Here is a 16,202-nt window from a genome sequence, read left to right as displayed (position 1 = left end):
TTTTTATGGCTGAGTAATATTCCATTGTATATATGTGCCACATCTTTATCCATTCATCTGTCAATGGACACTTAGGTTGCTTCCATGTCCTGGCTATTGTAAATAGAGCTGCAATGAACATTGTGGTACATGACTGTTTTTAAATTATGGTTTTCTCAGTGTATATGCCCAGTAGTGGGATTGCTGGGTCGTATGGTAGTTCTATTTGTAGCCTATAACTATTTTTTGAATAGCTCTAGCACCACTTTACTCATTGAAACATCTATCATATTTCCTGAAAAGTACTCTAGTAAGAAATATCACCTCCCTCTTTCAGTATTTCACGTATATGTGTTTTTGTCAACCTTGCTATAACATAAGCAACTGAAGCGCCATATTATTAATTAGCCTCTTTGTGCCATGTCTTCCTTAACAGTAAGAGGAATTTGTTGTCAGTGGTGCTAAGTTCCCTCCCAACTCCAAACTTTTATTAGTTCACTTTTCTCCACTCCCCACAGCACACTGATCAAAGTTAAACCAAAAGCAAACACCAAAATAGATAATAATTTACTGATGATGTGTTCTAGTATATTATATGGACCAGAGTAGATACTTGTACTGAAAATATAAAGATTACTCCAATCATAATTATCTTTGTGTATAGAAAGCAACTTTTCATTACTCAGAAATTTTTGAAAAACTAAGATTTGTTGTGTTGATGTCACGTGACATAAAGCACACAAGTGTGTTAGTAAGCCATACATCTTTAGACCCCATCCATCTGCCAAAGAACCAGAAAATAAATCTGATAAAGGAGGAAAAGTAAACATAACTCAGAGTTCAGTGTTATTAGCAGTCTCCAACGTCTCTGTATAGAAGTGATGATCTTAAAATATTTTCAAAGTGTATAAATGCATTCCATTCTCACACTCCACCTTCATGGCTGGACACAACAGCAATTTAGAAAAACACAGCATGCTAGTTTTTAAGAGAAAAACCTAGGATCACTGAAGCATAATTACCCTATAATCTTCCTCCTCTGTAATTTACTATCAAAGTACTTTCATTCTTTATCACCAAATGTTTTGAAGAGTGGTCTACTATTTGACCACTTATTCTACGTGGACTCACTGATCAACTGCAAACTGGTTTCTCTCAGCCATTTTACTGAATCTGTTTCTTTTGAATCTATTTTTTTAAGCCTCCAGGAAACTTATAATTGCCAAGATTAGAAGGTCACCTCAGTCCTCAAGCTTTTTGACCTCTCTTTAGAATTTTATCACTACCATCCTCTTTTAAACCTCTCTCCAATATTGACCTTCAAGGCTCTGTGTTTTCTTTGTTCTCAACCTCTGATGTTTTGCCACTCTTTCATTGGGTCCCATTTGCCCACTTCCTAAAATTAGGTTTACATGGTACTCTTCTCCACCTCCACTGTCTCCTTTCCTTTCATTATCTTACAATCACATTGGTTCCCATGGTTTCAACTCTTCCCTCAAGGCAGATGACTATCAAATTTGCATCACAATCCAGACTTCTCCAGTTCTCCAGACTCTAATTGCATTTATACCTGCATGTTTCTATGGCAACTCCACTTCAACATAATACATACAAACTATTTTTCCTCCAAAATCTGGGCTTTCTCCTCTATCCTCCATCTGTATTTAAAGAAAAAAAAAAAAAGAATGCAAAAACGTAGACCTCTCAGTTACTGACATTCAAGCCCACAGAGTCATCTTTAAATCCTTGCATCTCTCACCTCCCACATCCAGTTGATTAAGTCATGAATAGCTTGGTGATGACTTGCATATCTTCCTCAATCTCAGCAACTGCTTTAGTTCAGATTCTAACTGTCCAACTGGGCTAAAATCTTTAAAGACCAACCCTTCTCTCAGTAGTATGCATTAGGCTAGTTATATAAAGATCTCATGTCAAGTAAGGTTTTTCTGGACTGAGGCTCCTGCACTGTGTCTTGATAACTGCTCCATCTTTCATCTCTGTGCCTTTTTATCTTGACTCTCAGTCATTAAGCCCAGACACCCCTTGTTGAACCTGATTCAGGATCTGCCATTTTAAAAGTTCTACCCATCAGGAGGCTGTTAAGCTAGCCTCTCCCAGACTCACAAAGAGAACAACATGCGCATTACCTTTTATCAAACCATCACCACAGCCTTATTGGGGTTTTTTAGTGTTAATTTCTTCTTTGGAACAGAAGAATAGACAGGCTTAGAATATTTGGAATATACAAAACAAATATCATCAGCAAATTCCACCAGTTTTAACATTTGGCTAGATTTCTCTCTACTCTGGTTTCTATATTTTTATTAAAAAAATTAGAATCACATGCTACATATAATTTTGTGTATTATATTATTTACTTTAGAGTATAACCATTTTTCCCTGCATTTAAAATATTCTTCAGAAATGGTTTCAAGGCACCATAATAATCCATAATTAATACATCTATTCAATTTTTCAAAATTCTCTTTTAATTCCTGTAATAACCATCTTTACATTAAAATCTTTGTCAATAATTTTATTTCTTTATGATATGTACCTGGAAGACACATTACTTAGTCAAAGAGTATGAGATTTTTAAGCTTGTAATCCACATCGTCAAATTACTTTCCAGAAAAGTTGAACTAACTTACTTTTTGACTGGCAGAGAGTAAGGTCACTCATTCACCAACTACAGAATTCTTAAAAGTGCTCTGGCTACCCCCAGCATCCTTCACCTCTAATTCCTCTGTTCTTCACAGGCAACTTCCTAAACACAGTTACGATTATAGGTGCTCAAAAAATCCGTGATTCCCTCCTACACACAGAGTAAAATTCAAACCTCTGAGCATGGCGTCCGGGTCCTCCAAACACTGGCTGCAACTTCCTTTTTTTCTTCTCTTCCACTTCTCTCCTTTGCTCACCCTCGAGTCTAAGCCAGCAGTTCTCCTCCAGGCTACATTTAGAATCACCTGGAGAGGCTTTCGTAAATATATAGAGTTCCATTCCACACTAATTAAATAAGAACCAGGAGCTGGCTTTTTAAAAAGTTCTCCACCAGATGATTCTAATAGCCAAGGTTTAAATCACCGCAAGCCAGCCCATTCTGCCTTAAAGCAAAATAGAGAGAGCCGCTGGGAGAACATGTCAAAAAGGCACATTCTTGGCCCTCACTTTAAGCGTACTAACTCACACTTTTTAGGGCTAGAGACCAGGAATTGGCAATTTAACAAACCCGCAGATTCTGTGGTATGAGAACTACACTCTAGCCAAACCAGACTATTGTCATTTTCTTAATGAAGTGAATGTATGACCTTTGCCCTTTATGCTTCAAGCTTACAGTTTGTTTGTACCTTCCCTGATCCCCATCTCTGCCCCACTGCTACTCCCTACACACACTCAGACATACAAATCACATCTTTTTTTATGCTCTGCTTTGCTTATTCTTCCAGCCACATTTAATTGTTCTGGCATTTATGTTTTCAGTGTTCATTGTTTATGTCTTTATTACAGTATTTCTTCTCTCCAGCCCTGTATTCAACATAGTTGTGGAGACTTTAAGCTCCACTAAGAGAACTGAATTTTTCGTGTGCAGATACAATATCTGATTCACAAGAATGTCTCCACAGTGTCTGGCATATTTTTCTGCAAAGAGTAGACATATGTTAAATGTTTATGCTAAATAACAAAGCATTTCTAGCCTGCATTCTCCTTGATAAATAATTACCAAACCCTGTTCCATAATGCTTTGGCAAAGAGAGGCAATGCTGGAGAAGATAATCTAGTTTTCTTTTTTTATAAGTCTTAAAATATCTAGTGATTTGGTTATGAAGCTCACTCTGGTTTGCTCTGCTAAATCAAGTACATGTTGTCTACTTAATAGTTTATGTGTAACTGAACTATTATAAATCAACTATACTTCAATTAAAAACTAATAATAGAAAAAATAGTTTATGTATATGCTTAGTGAAAGGTTCTACCCAAGTTATTAGCCATTTATTAGACCATTAATTCTCTTACACTAATTATTTAGATATGTCAAAACACAAAGAAAGATAGCGGATGAGGTTTAGTTTTCTGTTTTTCTAGTACATGAGGACAAGTGAAAGGTTAGAGTGGGATCTGATATTCCAGGTAGAAATCAAGTTCCGTTAATGCACATCCTGACATTCTAAAGTAATGAATTCAAGAAACATTCACAAAGCCACTCCCCAAAACTGTTTCCCTGAAGGCCATGCCGAAATATGAACTCTCTCATTAAAGTTTCTAAGAAATCCCAGCCACCCTTTCTTTTTTTTTTTTTTTTTTTTTCCCGGTACGCGGGGCCCTCTCTGTTGTGGCCTCTCCCGTTGCGGAGCACAGGCTCCGGACGCACAGGCTCAGCGGCCATGGCTCACGGGCCCAGCCGCTCCGCGGCATGTGGGATCTTCCCGGACCGGGGAACGAACCGTGTTCCCTGCATCGGCAGGCGGACTCTCAACCACTGCGCCACCAGGGAAGCCCCCAGCCACCCTTTCTACCTCAGTGTTTCTATAGCACTGAACAACATTTGAATGGTATTTGTTGTTTTTTCATGGACATCTCACACTACTACTGGACTCTAAACTCCTAAAATTAGGTACCAGGTGTTTTTCATGTTTGTGTTTCTTACAGTGCCTATGATATTACCTGGCATATCAAAGGTGTAGATAAATCTGAAGTGAATGGGAAGTTAAAGACAGTACATCCATTTTACTGGATCACAGGTATAATGTAGGAATTTTCCTTTCAATTTACTTTCTCCAAACCATATGCTATCCTCCATTTCCAGAAGAATTGTCATGTCATAGAGGAGCAAAGAATGACCCTGTGATCATGAATAGACAGAGGGAACAATTCATCTTCTCCTTACCCTCGGTAGACCGAGTAGGGAGTTTGTTGAGAGCATTTTTGAATTGTGTGCAAGGTACCCATGTACCCCAATAACTTTAGTTTCCTCTATTATAAATTGTTGGCAAAATTTCTATCTACCGTATAGGCTTGTTGTAAACATTAATAAGTGTGAAAACATCTAGTAGAAGATGCATGGTAAATAATCAGTTAATGGTATTTAATCTTTTTAATCTGTTCCTTCTGCCTTACAAAGACAAAAGGACACTGGGAGATTGTTTTTTCAGAAACATTTGGCTCCAGATAATAAAACCAGAGTGTAAAGTATATAGCGAATATTAAGGTGCACTGTTTGAACTGAAATGCAAATATATGTTGTGCGTTTATGTGAGATAAGTTGGATAACAACGATGGATAGATAGAATAATTGGAAGAGGACTCCTCAGTATAATAAATGTGAGTTCAGGTTCTGCCACTTGTTAGTTGTTTGAACTTGGGTATCTACTCTAAACAGATCTCTCTGGGAGGAGAAACACTGAAGTCTTTTCATTCCGTTGGATAGACAGAAGAGTTCTTCCGCTTGAGTCACCACATGACAGCAAATAGCTGACCCTTAATAAATGAAACACAAGGACTGTGGCATCTGGAAACTCAAATGCTAAGTGTCCATTAAAAGGAGAGTCTATGATTATAATTACATATACCAGTCAATCAAAAACAGACCAAACTGTGTTTTTTTCTATTCCTATCTGCTCAAAAATTTTCTCTTGACACTTAAAAATATGACTGATGAAAGGCAAGGAAACAAAGTTAGTTGCCTTTAAATGTTTCAGATTGCCATGTGACAATGAAAATAAAATTTGGAAGAAGCCCCCCAGTAATTAAAAATGCATCAAGAAATGGAAAAATACACTGGGAAAATGTAGACCAAACTATTATCTATGGTGGTAAAAACCGTTGTTTCTAAATGTTTTAGGTTGAACCATACAAAATTGTCAACATCAGTTTCTTATATGTTTTAAGCCAACACCAAAAAAGAGATTATCACTCTATTGAAGAAGGGATGGTTTAGTGATATTTAATGTGGTTTACATGGGAAATTATAATGATGAAAGATTATCATTTTTCTATCAGGTTTATATTGGAAGAACCAAGATATATGAAAGAAAAGGAAAACACAAAGCACACATGGGGAGAAAAATCACAATTGAGCTCCTTTTCATAGGGGCAAAAAAAATAGAAAAGTTGTGCTTTAGTTAAGAATGGTGTCATGAAGAGGAAGAATCTTAACTATGCATAAAAGTTTAATTTAAGTTTGTGTGTTCAAAAGGAGCTTCTGGGTAGCAATGCCCTATAAATTCTCCCACTGGCATTGATCAATGCCAGTGCCAGTGTTAAGTAATAAACCCTGCAGTTGCATGTCCCCATTTTCTCTGTTATAATCCATAATTGTGGATTGGAAGTAAGTGCCAGAAATCACTCTGGACCCGGTAAAGGCAGAAGCTCCCTCTCCCAGAATTCTATGGAAGGGAAATAAACAAGAAAGACTTCGTAAAATTAGTATCTTCTGAAGTTTATGAAGCAGACGTATCATAAGGTCTTACAGTTTCATGCTCTTGGCTGAATAGGTGAGGTGGAAAAGACTAGAAAACATTGAGGGTAGAAGACTCCTACTATAATCCAAATAAAGAGCTAGGATTATGAAGGAGGCAGTGGTAATCAAGACACATTTCAAAGTGAGTAAAAGGACTTAGCAACAGAATAAAGTTGGGAGGTAACTTTTAGGAAACATGAAAAGACAAGACCAAGGATGTTGGCCTAGGAGATGAGAGAAAAATGTGAAATGAGTCACAAATTGGGATATTTGTAAAGGAAAGTATAAAGAAAGCAATAGTTAAAATGTTGGCATTTTTAAATTTGAAAGGGTAGAGGTACATCCAAGGAGAAGAGTTGTAAATAAGATTACAAGTTGGGAGTCTTCTGTACGGAAAAAAAATACTGAAATGGGAACTCAGTTTTTTTTCTCCTTTGTCAACCCCAGCAAATCAGTTGTATCTGTCTTGAGCCTTAGATTGAGAAGCAGTCCAAGTCTACAGCTGGACTCAGCAGGAAAGACTCCATGGTCAATCAGCAATGTCAATCATTCTCTCTGTAGAAAAGCATGGTATCAAGGACCACCCACCTGACCTCACAAAACAGAAACAAAGATGGTGCTAAGCAAATTGGCCAAGGAGATAAAGTGACTCAGAGGAACTGTGTGATGATTATAGAGCCTCAGCGTTGCCCAGAGGTGGGTGTGAGAAGGAATTGGGCTTGACCACAAATCTAGATTTGGGGAGAAATTCAGAAAAGTACAGACTCAAAGAAACCAAGGGAGTGGAGATGGCTATAAAGGAGGCTGTCAACATAATTACATTCTGCAAAGCAGTAGGAATGAGGGTGAGGACGATCTCTAGACTGGGCAATGATAAGTCTCTGTGCACCCTGGGAAAGACTGTATTGTTTCAGGGGGTGACGAAGTGAACCACAGTGAGGAATTATAGCCAATTTTTATGAACCACACAATTAAGGAATATGAAATCACCTCTTAGCCTCCACTTTCTGGGACAATTTATCACTGCATATTATTAAAACCAGATCATTAGTTTGGATAACACAAACCTTTGGGGTTTTTTTTTTTAATTGAATAAGGGTGTTTTCTAACCTTGTTTTAAAACTGTGGTTTAGAGTTCATGTGAATGCAATTTTAAGATATATTGGTAATTTTTATTCTAAAAAGTAACTTAAGGGACTTCCCTGGTGGTCCAGTGGTTAATACTTAGCGCTTCCAATGCAAGGGGTGCAGGTTCATCCCTGGTCAGGAAACTATGATGCCACATTCCGTGTGGTGCGGCCAAAAAGAAAAATTAATTAAAAAATAAAAAATAAAAATAAATAAATTAAAAGTAACTTAAATTTACATTAAATTAAGAAAACCAAACCCTATATAAGAAAGTTCTTATAACAGTCACCATTACACAGAATCTGGTATGTGTTCTTATAGTCTTTAATTAGTGCATAAATACCTCTTTACCCTCAGTAGACAGGGAGGTTGTCGAGAGCACATTTGAATTGTGTGCAAGGTACATAACTAATCCATGCTTTGGTTTCCTCTTCTATAAATTGTGGGCAAAATGTAAAAAGAAAAGACTATGTCTAGGAAGATATCCAGGTCCACCATTTATCAGAGTTGCCAGTGCGCTCTGGCCCTTTAACAGCATCGACATTCTGACCCACGCCCCCCCCCCCCCCCCCCCGGGGACTATGGAAACCAGAATAGAATAGCTGAGAGCACCCAAGACACTGGCAGTTGGAAGAGTGATGGAGGACAAGCAGGACCTTGAGGACAGGTAAAAGGAAGAAGCAGTTGAAGAAAGAAAGAAATGTTAAGTTGATCTGCAGGGAAGAAGGAGAAGGAGAAGACTAAGTTAAAAGTAACAGAATTTTTCATCTGACCCCTACAGCAACAACCAAAAAAAAAAGAAAGAAAAAGAAAAAAGAGCCATTTCTGAGGTTTACTGATAGGAGTTAAATAAAAAAGAACCAAAACTAGTTACTTCAAAAGTTTACTGTAATTATCCAAGCAATACTATTAACTTTTAGAGTACTGAGTAAAGGTAAAATAAGTCAATTAGTAGTTAAGAGATCCCCAGATTTTTTAAAAATTTATTGACCATTTAAATTTATAAAAGAAATTGGGGAATTATCATAAAAATACCTTTTTAAGAAAAATTTGACCAAAAAAGGACAATCTGCATTCATCATTACATAAATGAAAAGACATTTTAATGTAATATCAATGCTACTGTCAGTGAGTATCAGCAGATACATCCCTCTTTGTGTGTGTGTTGATGTGTGTATAATTCAAGGATGGGCACTGAGAAAAAAGTATCCTATAAATCAAAAACAAAAATAATAAACAACAACATAGCGAACTTATTCTAGAGTAAGTTCTATCTTCTCCCTACCCCCCAGTTTATTGGAGAGATTTTTTCCCTAGGATGTGAGTGTTAGTTATTTCATTGTAAACTTTAAAACAAAACTTTATAATTTGATTCTTGTTTCAACATTCTCTTTAATTTCAAAGACATTGTTTATTGATAACACTGGAAAGCATTTGATCAACTGAGTAAACATTTTTTTTTTTTTTTTTTGCCTTAAGGAACAAAAATAAGAGTTCATCACCGAAGAGCTAGCCTGATAATGTAAATATTGTAATAAGCTAAAAACTGGAATCATCTAGAAGAATCAATAGGACTTATGATGTCCTTCTCAGCCCATACCCAAAAGACCAACAAAAAGAATTTTCCACTGGAATGTCTTCTAATGCCACAAGTTCCACATAGTAATTACTTGCATTTTCAGGAAGAAAAGCAAAAACTACAACTAAAGAAATTCCTTCTTCATAGGATGTTCCTAGTGGCCAGGGTAACAGCAAACATAGAAAAAAAAGATATTGCTGAATACTATGAACAACTGTTTCAGTCAATTTTGAAAGGTGACCTAGGAGAAGCAGTGACAGGACTATTGCTCATATATCCTACTTCCATTGTGCATATCCTGGAGTCCTCCAGTGGTACTCTTTACCAAATTCTTTTGGATTATCTTAGCCATGAAAAGGATGAAACAGAATTTTTTATCCAAGGAATGAAAATTATAGTCACATCCCACAATATACCAACAAGGCTCTTTATGCAATGGCATGTTTCAGTAATAAAAGTGCCAGTTATGTATCTTGATGATGTGACACAGTCACTGTCCCTACAAGAGGTCATGACAGAATTTCTCATCCAAACCCATAAACTAGCACTCCATCTTTTTAAGACTGTGAAAGTGGGCACTAAAGGACCAGGCGATAATTTGCACCAAGTTGCACCCGAATTACTCCTTCCAGAACAAATAATAAAGTACTTATGCAATTCTGCAGAACTAATGGACCCAGAAACTTTCATAAACATGTATAATAAACCCATACATGTCACCTTGGATTCTGAGGTGGTATGGCCCACTCCTTCCCACTTCTAGGATGAAGAGAGATGATGTGGTCAGTGTGGTCAAATCTCTTAAGGAATGTATGCTACTTAAATAAAAGGAAAATATTTCTAAAGTTACTTTTCTCTTTAAAAAAGGAAAGAAACAACACAGCAATCTACACAAAGGTAATAGACTAATCTTTACAGAGTATGTTGAGTTAAACTTGAAAATTTATCTGGTCTGATATTAAGATCACATTATTTTCAATAATGAAGGGGTTTAATAAGTTCTTAAGGTTAACATCATTTTGATGAAATGACTTAATTTTTAATGAAAAGTAGAGATGAAAAGGATAAACACGATTCAGATTTTCATTCATTCTTTCAACCATCAATGAGCAGCTGTCACCACGCAGTATTATGTTGTGAGAGTACAAAATTTTGGGGAAATATACAATGCTTGAGTTGCTTGCAGCCTAACCTTGGAGGCAAATATGTGTAAAAGTAAATATGATGCATGATATGATGTATGATATGATCATTATTATAGTCGCAATGTGCAGGAAAGACTGTAAGAGCAAAGTGAGGGAGTAATCTCGCTATGTATGGTCCCTGAAATCAGAAAACAAAACCTAAACTTTGAAAGTAGTACCAAGGCTCACATATTCTGGATGATAAAATCAAGAATACTGAAGCCATTATAAAGCTAAAGAACACAATAGCTTTTTGAAATGACTAGAAAATACACTGTCAGAAAGCATTGCAATTGTATTCTTTCATGCAAAGTCATTTACGGAGCACCCTTCACAGGACAGACACTTGCCAAATGACAGGGATATGTCAGGGTCCAGAGAAGACATGATCCCTCCTTACTTGGGAAACCTACTTCTAAATGAGTCTACATAAGATAAACAAATTGGTTATTTTTTCAATTTAATTCCTAGAAAGCAATTAATTATATGCAATTTCTGTATGACCTATTTCAAGTTGGTCTCTCCCTTCCTTTACACAAGATTAATGCTTTTTTTGCACTATTTAAATTTTTCTAGTTTGTTCAGGCAATCAAGCAACATTAATGTTTTACTACTTCAATGATATTTATCTGAAATTGCTTCAATATCCCATGAAATAAACTTTGGATTGAATAGAAGAAATACTGTTATATCATTTTAACTTCATTTCTCATTGCTTATTTGATTTTCAGTCTCTTTGGGGGGGAAAAGCCATCTCAGTATGCACCTCAAATTTGTCATATGTAGATAATATCATAATTTGTTCCATATCAGAATCAAATTTCAGGAAAGACCATTCCTATTTTTTAATTTAGTAATATAGTTTTAGAAAAAGAATGACATTTTCCACTTTAAGCTGACTTGAAGTTCCATTCATTTAAATTTAGTAACATAAAGGATATTTCAGAGAAAATTAAAATTCTTCCAATTAAGAAAGAGTATATAATTTACAAACATTTTATCAGTTTGATAAATATCAAACACCTAATATTCAGCAATGTGCTATTTACTCTTTGAACTGTCAAAAGGCACCCATTGATAGTAAATGTTTAGTGACAAAGTGAGTGGAGTTGAGTTAATGCTTTCCAGGCCACCAAAAAAAAAAAAGAAGAGGAAATAAACAGAAAGAAAGGAAGGAAGGAAGGAAGGAAGGAAAAAAGAAAGAGAAAGAGAGTAAGCCTCAGTCAGTCTTTGAATGTATGTGAGGAAGAGATTTGGGAGGGCAGATGAGCATATTTAAGAGAACAGAGACGAGCAAAAGCAGGAAGGAGAAAATGAACCAAAAATGTTTGTTGGACCAGATGGAATCCATTTAACGGGGTAAATTTTGTTTAGGAACAATATTTTCTAAAGTTAAAATGAATAGAATTAGTTTACAAGTAAAACTACATATTTGAGTATATAAAAGTATGGCACATTATATTCTCCAAAAATGGCCACTGCAATATATCCCATCCCACACGCTTTTCTTACAATGTGACCTCAACACACCTCCCATCGCATGGTGGGTTCTAAATACCCTCCCCTTGAAATCAGGCAGACTTTTCTTTGTGAGAGCCTAGATGAATACTACAACAGAAGTGATCCAATGTGACATCCAAGGTCATAAAAATGCCTTGCACTTTGCCTTGATCACTTGAATGGAACCTAGACAGTATGCTATGAGCAATCCAAGCAGGTTTCCAGATGACACCCCCAGACGAAGTCCCAGGCAACAGCCAGTATCACCACTAGACATGTGACTGAGTGAAGCTTCAGGTGACTCCAGGCTCTAGCCTCCCAGCCAGCCCTGGATTTCAAGCCAGACCAGCTGACACCATGTGGAGGAGGAGTAGAGTAAAGATGAGCTGTTCCCACTGAGCCCTGTCTAAACTGCAGATCTGTGAACAGCAAAAATTATTGTTGTTGATTCAAGCTACTAAGTTTTGGGTGAATGTTTATGCAGCAGTCTGGAACACTAATATATAACAAGAATAATTTTGTATGTACATTTTATTGATATATGTACATATCATTTATTTATTCATTCATCTATGCAACTAATATTTTCTAAATATCTACCAGTAAATATTTACCGGGGCACCAAGCACTGTGGTAGTCACTGGATATACAAGCAGAAGTAAGAGGTGTGTCCTCCACGCTGCCTAGCATAGAACTTCTATTGGTCTATAATACTTTCTGGTGTGAGAAATACTGATAGAAAATTAATTCATTGGCCAAAGAAAAACATAAAAAAACCTCAGTCATTTTTGGAAGAAGTTATAGAAAATATCTAAATGAAAACACTGATTTACTTAGTAGACTGTTACTTTACATTTAAAGGATTCCTGAAGCATGAATTGTGCAAATAATTGGAAAATAAGCACAAAGTAAGCATAAATAAACTACTTATTTATTTATTTACATGACACTCTAGAATGAGTTTATTCAAATGCAAGTAGTCACCTTAGGAGAGTTTATATTTATTTCAGTGACAGCATCATTGCTAAAAACATTTTGTGACTCATTAATGGCAGATAAATTAAGGAGGTTTATAAATCAAAAGGAGTTAAAATATTTTAGTTACATCTAGTTTTTTGAACCCCAAATAATATATATTGCAATTTGATTGGTGACCTTAATATTCAAACTTCATTCATAGAAATGTTTATTTTTAAATACTGTACTCACTCTCAAAGGAAGATCTGCTGTCACTGAACATATTAAAAGAGTGTGACACTGCCTCTAAGGGGAAATACAGATATGTTTCCAGTAACAGTTGAATTATTAAGAGTCCTACAGAGCTCACCAATATCACATCTTTAAAGGGGACAACACTCATTTATCTGTGTTTGTTTTGGTATACAGATAAAATGCAGAAATACTATATTCATACCTTACAAATGTAATTTAATTTGATCAAGTCCAAAAATGTGATTCAAATGTTAGGAAGCCTCAAAAGGTAATTCTCACCCCAATGAGGGTTATAGTTTTCTTACAATGAAACTTTACATAAAACCAGAACACAGAAGTTAAACCAAATAGAAAATGAGCATTTAAACACTGAACATACAACATTCACTGTTCATATAACAATGACCATATAACATATACTCATATATGTTTGAGGAACATAAGACATTTAAGTGGCATGGCCAGCACCATTCCCATCCTTTTGTTTTGATACCAATATCTTCTACAATAGACTGACATGCTGACAATCTTGTTCTTGTTTCAATGTAACCAAGGACTTCCAGGAAGGTTATATATAGTTTTCTTGAAGGACAACTGAAATAATGTTATTTGGAGGGAAAACCCTCCCGGGGTGAATTTTAAATTATACTGTCTTCATTTTAATTAAAGAAGCATCTGAATTCCTTCCTAGAGAATCACTGCTTAGTGCAAACAGATTCTTACATTTAGTGACTTTATCATAACTTTAGCATGACAAAACAGCATTTCAATTCAGTGAAACCTATCTCTAGCACAGAATTCGCCCAGCTTCCATGAGGAAGTGGAAATGGGACAGCTTAACAACAACTGAATATAGCAAGTACTTTTAGAATATTTCATGTTGTTAGTAAATGACTTAATGTAGAATTAGAGTTCTCCCCCTTGTGGTCAATTATGTAAATTTCCAGATTACCTGCTGATATGATTTATACAATAAATACAGAGCATAGTTTTTAAGAAAATATAAAGAGAAGCCCCAAAGGTACCTGTCAAATGTCTGTTCTACCTGCCTGCCCCCTCAGCCACACTTTTGCAGAAAAAGACATTAAGTGCTTTGCCAACACTAAAAGCAAGAGTTGGTAATACTAGTCCCCTATTTCCACTTTACCACTTTAAATAGTTAACTGTAGTCATGGTTAGGGTCTGGATTTAACTCTAAGTGCTCTCTTCACTACTATGCCAAACACGTTCTGTGCTCCATTCCTCACATAATGCCTTTTCAAGACACCTGACTGGATTTCCACAGGCATCTCCATCTGCAAGAGTCCTGGATAGAACGAATCATTCCTTGCCTCTACTATCCCTTTAACCTGCTCCCCCACCTGTACTCCCCGTTGCTGTAAAATGGACCACTCTCCACACAGTTGCCAAGTCAGAACTTGAACGTTGTCCTAATTTCCTCCCTTCCTTTTTATTTCACTGACAGCCAATCAATCCAAGCCCCATCCATTTTCCACAGTAAGTGTTTCTAGTGTCTGGCCTTGCTTATGTGCCATTCTTAGGGATCTCCCTCACTCTAATCTTCTCTTCCGCCTTTCTGTCTTTCTAGTCTATGTAATATTTCTATCAAAGTTAAAGGCAGTATAGCAAAAGATGTAAGAGAGCCACCTATGGTATCAAATTGCTGTATTGAAACCTGGTTCTCAAAGTTTGTAGAGCTGTAATTTGTTTCTTTACCCTTCTGCACCTCAGTTTCCTCATCTACAAAATAAGTGTGAGTAGCAGTATCTACATTATAAGACTGGTTATGGACACTGCATGAAATAATGGTGGCAAGATCCTAGCATACAGTAAACACTAATAAATGTTATTCCTCTGACCAAAATTCTTCAGTGGCTTTCATTTCATCTTCCAGATAAAAAGCAAAGTTCTTTCATGATCTGCAAAGCCTTGATTCTCTGATTCTTGCTTACTAAGCTACCCACCCTCATCTGTACTCATCATTCCCTTTCTCACACTTTGTTCTCTAACGATTTCCCAATATTTTCATACTTTTTGCCTTTAGCTTCCTTCCTCATTTCTCTTAGCAAGATTCTCCTTACGGGGGGCCCTGAACCAAGATGGAAGAGTAGAAGGATGTGCTCTCACTCTCTCTCGTGAGAACACCAGAATCACAACTAGCTGCTGGACAATCATCGACAGGAAGACACTGGAACTCACAAAAAAAGATACCCCACATCCAAAGACAAAGGAGAAACCACAATGAGATGGTAGGAGGGGCACAAGCACAGTTAAATCAAATCCCATAATTGCTGGGTGGGTGACTCACAGACTGGAGAACACATATACCACAGAAGTCCACCCACTGGAGTGAAGGTTCTGAGCCCCATGTCAGGCTTCCCAACCTGGGGGTCCAGCAACGGGAGGAGGAATTCCAAGAGAAACAGACTTTGAAGGCTACTGGGATTTGATTGCAGGACTTCGACAGGACTGAGGGAAATGGAGACTCCACTCTTGGAGGGCACACACAAAGTAGTGTGTGCATCGGGACCCAGGGAAAGTAGCAGTGACCCCAGGGGAGACTGAACCAGACCTACCTGCTAGCGTTGGAGGGTCTCCTGCAGAGGCGGGGGGTGGCTGTGGCTCACAGTGGGGACAAGGACACTGGAAGCATAAATTCTGGGAAGCATTCCTTGGTGTGAGCCCTCCCAGAGTCTGCCATTAGCCCCACCAAAGAGCCCAGGTAGTCTCCAGTGTTGGGTTGCCTCAGGCCAAACAACCAACAGGGAGAGAACCCAGCCCCACCCATCAGCAGTCAAATGGATTAAAGTTTTACTGAGCTCTGCCCACCAGAACAACAGTCAGCTTTACCCACCACCAGTCCCTCCCCATCAGGAAAGTTGCACAAGCCTCTTAGATAGCCTCATCCACCAGAGGGCAGACAGCAGAAGCAAGAAGAACTACAATCCTGCAGCCTGTGGAACAAAAATCACATTCACAGAACGATAGACAAGATTAAAAGGCAGAGGGCTATGTACCAGATGAAGGAACAAGATAAAACCCCAGAAAAACAACTAAATGAAGTGGAGATAGGCAACCTTCCAGAAAAAGATTTCAGAATAATGATAGTGAAGGTGATCCAGGACCTCGGAAAAAGAATGGAGGCAAAGATCAAGAAGAT

At 37.2% G+C, this 16,202-nt stretch overlaps 2 protein-coding genes across 2 annotated transcripts in view; one reads left to right on the top strand and one right to left on the bottom strand.

The window, feature by feature from the left end:
• ZNF804B (zinc finger protein 804B) overlaps positions 1 to 16,202 on the bottom strand; it is a 490,199-nt gene that overhangs the window by 438,891 nt on the left and 35,106 nt on the right. The window lies entirely within an intron of this gene.
• TEX47 (testis expressed 47) lies at positions 9,054 to 9,909 on the top strand. The gene has a single exon (XM_007121512.1). It carries the CDS (start codon positions 9,145 to 9,147, stop codon positions 9,907 to 9,909), a length of 765 nt encoding a protein of 254 aa, XP_007121574.1. The 5' UTR covers positions 9,054 to 9,144.

Source organism: Physeter macrocephalus, chromosome 5, assembly GCF_002837175.3.
Source record: "Physeter macrocephalus isolate SW-GA chromosome 5, ASM283717v5, whole genome shotgun sequence".
Taxonomy (NCBI): domain Eukaryota; kingdom Metazoa; phylum Chordata; class Mammalia; order Artiodactyla; family Physeteridae; genus Physeter; species Physeter macrocephalus.
This window is presented reverse-complemented; position numbering and strand designations above follow the sequence as displayed.

Bases quoted from the DNA above. Each gene is read 5' to 3' on its own strand.
- TEX47 (XM_007121512.1), top strand. From the start codon at position 9,145: ATGATGTCCTTCTCAGCCCATACCCAAAAGACCAACAAAAAGAATTTT.